The following is a 7,500-nucleotide window of genomic DNA, read 5'->3' as shown; positions in this document are numbered from 1 at the left end:
GCTAACGTAAGAACTTGGGATCTCAACTTGCTGAGTATTACGATTCTCGTACCATGGAGGATAAGCTTCCCAATCACACACAGTTCACTGGCTACAGGTATGTACTACTTGAGCTGGTCTTTCCTCCAAGTTCCCCCCGCTATACAATTCCGCAACTCACTTAGTCCTTCATCTTCTGCTGATGCATCTTCAATCTCGCGTGTCATCATTGTGCATGGAGTGGAGGTTACTGTACAAATCTGACAAATTCATCTGATACTTTGTGCGCTACTGTTGAAACTGCTTGGTTCTCTTCTTGAAGTAAGCGTGATAGCGAATCTGCAATGTTCTGCTCTCCTGGCAGGTATTTACTTTGAAACTGTATGGTTGTAACCTCAGAATCCACCGCTCAATTCTGGCACAGGGCTTTGATTTGTTTGAGTATATTGTCTCTAATGGTTTGTGATCTGTGTATAGTTCAAATTCAATGCCGTACAGGTACACATGGAAACGTCCGCACGCCCAAACAACTGCCAACGCCTCTTTCTCGGTTTGAGAATACCGTTTTTCCACGTCACTCAGACTTTTGCTGGCATAACTGATAACTCTCTTTCTTCCTTGTGCTCTTAAACAAGTACCACGCCAAGACCAACTGAGCTTGCATCAGCTATAATTAGTGTCCTGGCATCTTTGTTAAAATACCCAAGGTTTTCAGCACTTGCTAATCTGCTCTTCAGCTCATTGAATGCTTTTCTCTGTTCGTTTCCAAACTTGAAACAGACACCTTTCTTTGTGGCGAAATCTGGGATGAACTGTGCATTGTAGTTAGCAAGTTCCAGGAAGCTCCTAACTTCTGATGCATTCTGCGGCTCTCTCGCCTCAACAACAGCTTTCACTTTCTCTTCAAGTGGACCAATGCCCTGGTTTGTTAGCATGAGTCCCATAAACACTAGTTTGGTCATGTGAAACTTACCCTTTTCTGCATTAAGAGTTAAGGTCGTCTCTTTCAGTTTCTCCAGGACTTGCTTTAGTCTCTCATCATGCTCCTTGGTAGTTTTGCCATGTACAATTATGTCATCAGAGATGTTAGCGACTCCCTCACAGTCACTAAGTGCTAGCTGGATAACATGCTGATACACTTCTGGGGCAGAACTTATTGCAAACATAAGGCGCTTGTATTGAAACAATCCACAGTGAGTGATAAAGGTAGTAATGCTATGGGAATCTGGATGGAGTTCTAATTGATGATATCCCCACTTCAAATCAAGCTTACTAAATAGTGTGCTTTGGTTCAGGCTTTGTAGCACTTCGTCTACAGTAGGTATGGTCTCTTTTGGCTTCTTATCGCCTCTATGTTTACTTCCCTTTGTTCTGCATTGCGATGAAAAATGATCAGCACCACCACATGACCTGCAGGTTTTTCCTTTCGCATGGCATTCAGGGTCTCGTCCGAAATGTCCTTTGTTGCCGCATCGGTAACACGTTTTGTTTCCAGGCTCACCCGATGTCTTCTTCCCTTTATGATGATGCTTGTTTGTGCTTGAGTCACGAACTTGATTCACGGTAATGCCTTTACTCTTCATATTCTCCAGTTGAGCTTGCACAGCCTCAAATGATGCTGCAGTGTTAAGTAGAACTTCTAGGGTTAAAGTGTCACCTTTCTCAAGCAATTTCCGTCTTAAACCATGGGATGTACACCGCTGAACAACTTGATCTCGAATTTGATTATCCGCCTGATTACCGTAATCACAATCTTTCACAACTTGTCGTAACCTGGTCACGAACTGAGCCACCGTCTCACCCTCTTGTTGTTTCATACTTCGGAACATCGAATTTACCTTCGGAATGAAATATGCGTTCAACGCATCCACGGCTTTCTCATACTTGGCCGCTGTGCCTGTATCAGCCAAAGTTTCGAAGATGTCTTGCACTTGTTCCCCGGCACAATGCAAAAGTAGAGCCCTTCTTTGCACTTTATTGTCAGCTTTATCTGCTTGGATGATGAGGCCCTTGCGGTCGGCATATAGCGAAAAACCTTTAATCCATAGTTGCCATCGCCGGCCAATGATCGAAGGTTTGCCGTTCGGATCGAAGGGTTTTACACTTGTTAGTAGATCATCCACTTTTATGGAGGCCATAATTTAACTCTCACGACCTAAAAGATTATCCTCGTCGCCAGATGTCGTGTCTTAATCGCGTATTGAAACCGATTCCAATGGACTATCAAGCCACACCAGAAACACTCCGAATCTAATCCGCCATGCTTTTAATAATAATCAATCCCATCACTCTTTGCACTCCTAGAAACATCATGTAGGATGCACTGAACATACACTACAATGAGTACTTCCTATAACAAAAGGGGACTTATTAGGCAGTTTGAGAAAAACCTTAGTGCAATGTCTGGTGTGATGAAGTTGCATTTAAGTATCCTCCAGAGTCCATGCATGCTTCAACAACAGAACGTGTAATCTCCTTACGAGTAGAAAACTCCAACAACAAAAATTCAAAGATGCTTTATTCTTCATTAATTACTGTGAGAAATTAATGATGGTGGGAACCCAACACATGGGGTGCAAAGTTGTTAAGGCTAGAAAACAAACAGATACACAAACTTACTTAGTAAAGTGAACTAACCGTGAACAGAAACTCTATGAAAAACTACACTTACATTTGTTAGGAGCTGGTAAACTGAATTGGCTTCCCAAAACTTACAAAATGCGCTTAAACTGCATGAAGCGAAACTTCTGGATCTGTTCTCAAAGCAAAAACTACTAAACAAGCCTGAAAAGACTAAATTGAACCTTAACGAGGCTCAAAACGGTTTTCAGCTGAGTGCATGCACACATGGGCAATTCTAAAAGCTGTTTCTGCCAGCTCAGCATCAAAATGGGTCACCAGAAATAAACCAATACCGCCAATTTCGCTCACTTTCCTATCAATTCCTATATGTATGGAATATCAATAGACATGTCCTAGTTACGAAAACTTTACACAAACTGTTTGACAGTCACTTAAGAGTGGATGTCTGTAAAAATCAAACAGCAGATGGCAAACTTTGAAAAATCGATTTCACTCACACTTCCAAGTTTGAAAGAGTAATGTGTACCAAGAAGCATGGTATAGTTAGTTTGGATTATTTATTTTGGAGAAAAATGTAAATTACCAAACACCGCCAAAAATGCTACTAGGACAAGTGTTTTGTCTCTTCATTTTGATCGGCATCAGTTTTCGTGTGTGATTTACTTTAAAGCCTGCTATCTCACATTTTTATTCTTTTTCCAGTTAGTGAATAATATTTTATTTTCAACTAAACAAAGAAGCTCGCTGCTTTGAAATTAGCAAAGTAAGAAAGTAATAAACGATTTTGATTGCCAACGATATTTGTTGATATGTTTTCAATTTGCATTGGTTTTCATCGAGAGCATTTAAGTTAATTAGGCAATTAAAGCAGGATATATAAGGCAATATACAGTTTTTAGGAACAGTTTCATTGATGACTTTTTTTCCCCCACTTACGGTTTTAAAACTATACCGGAAGATTTAAAAATTATCACAATACCCGCACCTTCCTATAACCCACACCAAGAACTGTTTGCGGAAAAATTAATACATTACCCATGGGTAATCGCCCGGAAATTACGGTAAATGTACTTTGAATTTTCTTCTCGGGCGATGTCACGTGCTTGACTTGAATTCCACACGTGGAGGGAACCACGTGCTTAAAAAACAAAGTTATTAAAGTAATTGCACTTACACATCGGTTCCCTCTTGAATTCAAGGGCCAAGGGTGAGTTGATAAACTTCTATTACTATTGAAGGCTCTCCAATCAAGGTAAAAACTAACGAGGACTCAAAGCTAGTGGCAAGATGCCGCTATTTTGTACTAAATATTTCCACGAGTAAACCTAATGACGTAACACTAGATAATTAAAAAAAGCGAATCAGAAAGAATCACTTGTAATCACTACGGAAATAGATGAGTCTCGTTCTGGGGTCCTTTACATGGCTCCCCTGAAATATTTATATTTCACTAATTACTGCTTATATAACTGTAACTATGAATGTTAGGTGTTCATGACGTCACTGTGTATAACTGTGAGTCAGTGCTCACAGCTCGTCCTCAGTGGTAGGCTCCTCGGCTGGGGCTTTCCCGGTCTCTACTCGCATGCTGATGCCAGGAGCACCAGTTTCTGAACGGGTCTTTCCAGGTAAGGCATTTCACCAGTTCTCTTGCCTTTACTGTCCAGACAGCTGTCCGCAAGAGCCACCTGCACCTTGCGCACTTGTCCATCTCCGCTTGGGTACACGGCAACGACACGGGCAAGCTGCCACATACTACGAGCTGTGTTGTTATCCTTCACAAGGACAATATCTTTGATGGTCAGCTTCCTGCGAGGTCGCGACCATTTCTGACGTTCTTGCAAGCTGAGGAGGAACTCCTTCTGCAAACGCGACCAGAATTCGTTGGCCAAGTGTTGTACACGTCTCCAACGCTTGCGTGTGTATATGTTGGCTGGCTTGAAGGTTCCAGGGGGTGCTAGCAGTACCTTGGACTTCATGGTTAACAGGTGGTTAGGGGTGAGTGGCGCTGGCAAGTAGGGATCAGCTAGCTGGTTGACGGTTAGAGGTTGACTGTTGACTATCGATTGTACTTCACACATCAATGTCCATAGGGACTCGTTGTCGAGCTGGCTTCCATTACTTGCCATGAGAGAGAAAAGGACGGAGTGTACAGTTCTAATTTGTCTCTCCCAAACTCCACCCATGTGGCTAGCTGCGGCACGTTCATCTTAAAGTAGATCCAATCGCAATGCCATCTTTGGAGCTCCACTTTAACGCGGTTGTGGTTCATTTCTGCAAGAGCTTCTTTAAGCTCTCTCCGAGCTCATACGAAATTTGTTCCTTGGTCGCAGCGTATTTGACGTACAGGTCCTAATGCTCTTGAAGCCATGCAGGTGAATAAGACGCCATAGCGCTTAATCTCCTTCCTGTTTTCTTTAATTTTGAATGGCCGAAGTAGTCGACTGCGCAGTATGTAAATGACAGGTGGCATTCAAGGTGGTCCTCTGGTAGATCGGACATTTTCTGTTTGACCACTGGGGCACAGAGTCTGCGACACTTGAAACATGACTTGATCATGCTGTTTACTGCAGATATACCTCGGATGATCCAGTAACCATTGGCGCGTACTTCGTTAAGAGTGATTCCTTTCCCTTCATGGCCAACATGCTCATGGAAGTGTCTGACAATGAGAGCTGACGTGTGGCTACCCCTGGGGAGGATAACTGGATGCTTAATGGGTGGTAGCAAGTCTGCATTCTTTAATCAACCGCCTACTCACAGGGTGCCCTCGTTGTCGATGAACGGGTCAAGCTTATAAATAGCACTGTGGAACTTAAGGTTTTCTTTATTTTCTTCGGCTTCGGTTTGCTTGTTTTGTTTCAATGTGTCGATCTCTTCTCAGAATGCACTTGCTTGAAACGAACGAATAATGAGAGCTCCAGCGGCCTCTAAATTGTTGACACTAAGTTCACAAGTTTCCTCTTTGGCCTTGTTTACTCGATTTTTCAACCTTTTCAGCTACTTAATGCAGATCGCTACTGCGCGCTTTGCTCTGAACCAATCAGAGAATCGGTCTATCCTTCTAGAGATGTCAGGGTAGCATGTTTCCATGGTTCTTATTGCCATTGCCACTGACCTTTTAACCTCTGGGTCATCAGGTCGGACGTTGTGGCTGTGGTCAACCTTGTCGCAGTTTGACCACTTGTTCTCTTTCTTCCATAAGAATGTTGGTCCAAGGAGCCATCAGGAATCTTGCAGCTCTCGCGCTTTCATTCCATGAGACGCTTCGTCAGCTAGGTTATCTTGTGACTCCACGTGCTTCCACTGAGTGGCGCTGGTGCTGTCTTGAATCTCTTGGACTCGGTTCGATACGAATATGTGGAAATGCCTGCTTTCGTTGCTGATGTAGCCCAGAACCACTTTACTATCAGTACAGGAGAAGTTCTGATCGACTGGGTAATCGAGCTCTCGGTGAATCTGCTCGCTTACCCTGAGGGAGCACACAGCTGCAGTTGGCTCTAGGCGAGGTATAGTCACTGGCCACTCTGGACTTGCCCATTACAAAAGGCGCAGTGAATGCGTCCGTCTTTGTTTACAAGACTGAGAAGACTGAGAAGTGATGCAACTCCGTTCTGATCACACGATCAAAGTTATCTGGTTTGAAACACCGAGGGATCGATATGCTCTCCAGCTGCATCAGTTCTGTTCACCATCTTTGCCACTTGGCTTTGGTTTCGTCAGGGATGGGATCGTCCCAATTTAAGTCCTGTCGACACAGCTCCTGTAGAATGGCCTTGCCTTGTAGGAGGAGTGGGGAAACAAAACCCAGAGGATTAAAGATGGAACTGATGGTGGATAAGATGCCTCGCCTGGTACACAGTTTGTCCTGGAGAATGATTCGGAACTGAAAACAGTCGATCTCGTTCGCACCACTAAACTGAACGGGCGTTCCAGGGGAAGTGAGTCGAGGTCCAGGTCTATATCCTTTATGCCATCTGCTCTGTCGGACTCTGGAATTCCCTTTAACACCTCTTTGCTATTTGACACAAACTTGTGTAGATTGAAACCACCTTTGTCGCACATCACCTTGTGTTCTTAATGAGTTTGACTGCTTCTTGAACGATGCCTACAGACTTTAAACCGTCGTCCACGTAGAAGTCAGCCGTAGATTTTAGCGCGAAATTTGCAGAGCCAGGGGAGGACGTGGCTCCAGATAGGTGGACTGTCATCCTGTACTGTTGTGGTTCTTTTGCTGTATCGCCATTCGGCCACCAGAGAAAACGCAGCAAGTCCCTGTGTTCTTCATTGACTCGCACCTGATGAAACATGCCTTCATTGTCACAGCAGAAGGCGACTGGCTCCTGACGAAATCTTGTCAGCACTCCCACCAGGTTGTTCGTCAGGTCTGGTCCTTGTAACAGGTTTTTGTTCAGAGACTGATTCTGGTAAGTTGCAGCGCAATTGAAAACGGCTCTAAAATTCTTCTTCTTTGGATGATACAATCCATGATGTGGCATGTACCATATGTTCTTCTTGGCTCTGTTGGTTGCGTTTTCGGCTGGTACTACTTCAGCGTAGCCTTTGTTGATCACTTCATTCATGAATTTAACATATTATTCTCGATATTGCTCATCGCTCGCAAATCGTTTCTTTAACTGGTTCAGCCATGGACGCGCTACTTCTTTGTTGTCTGGGAGGATTATGGCTTCGTCTCTGAGTGGAAGACGGAGTTCGTAGTGATCATCTTCAGTTCAGTGAATACCATCTTTGACTATTTTTAGGAATTTTCGGTTGTCCATTGAGAGACTCTTGGCGTGCGTGCCTCTGTGCTCTGCGAAATCCTGCTCAAACATCTTCACTACTGCAGTGACGTTGATGAGTTCCTTCGTCGGCTCGTTTAGTACAAAGTTTATTCCTTTATCTGCAGTATCATGTGCGATCTCTTTAGCTATGATC

The 7,500-nt window shown here is 43.7% G+C and overlaps 2 protein-coding genes across 2 annotated transcripts; both read right to left on the bottom strand.

Annotated features, from left to right (window-relative positions):
• Window positions 1–4,139: 4,139 nt before the first annotated feature.
• Window positions 4,140–4,748, bottom strand: LOC138002203 (uncharacterized). Its single transcript, XM_068848283.1, has one exon. The coding sequence runs from the start codon at window positions 4,746–4,748 to the stop codon at window positions 4,140–4,142; it is 609 nt and encodes a 202-aa protein (XP_068704384.1).
• A 1,878-nt stretch (window positions 4,749–6,626) lies between these two features.
• Window positions 6,627–7,145, bottom strand: LOC138002202 (uncharacterized). Its single transcript, XM_068848282.1, has one exon. The coding sequence runs from the start codon at window positions 7,143–7,145 to the stop codon at window positions 6,627–6,629; it is 519 nt and encodes a 172-aa protein (XP_068704383.1).
• Between the last annotated feature and the right edge of the window lie 355 nt (window positions 7,146–7,500).

Source organism: Montipora foliosa, chromosome 5 (assembly GCF_036669935.1).
Source record: "Montipora foliosa isolate CH-2021 chromosome 5, ASM3666993v2, whole genome shotgun sequence".
Taxonomy (NCBI): domain Eukaryota; kingdom Metazoa; phylum Cnidaria; class Anthozoa; order Scleractinia; family Acroporidae; genus Montipora; species Montipora foliosa.
This window is presented reverse-complemented; position numbering and strand designations above follow the sequence as displayed.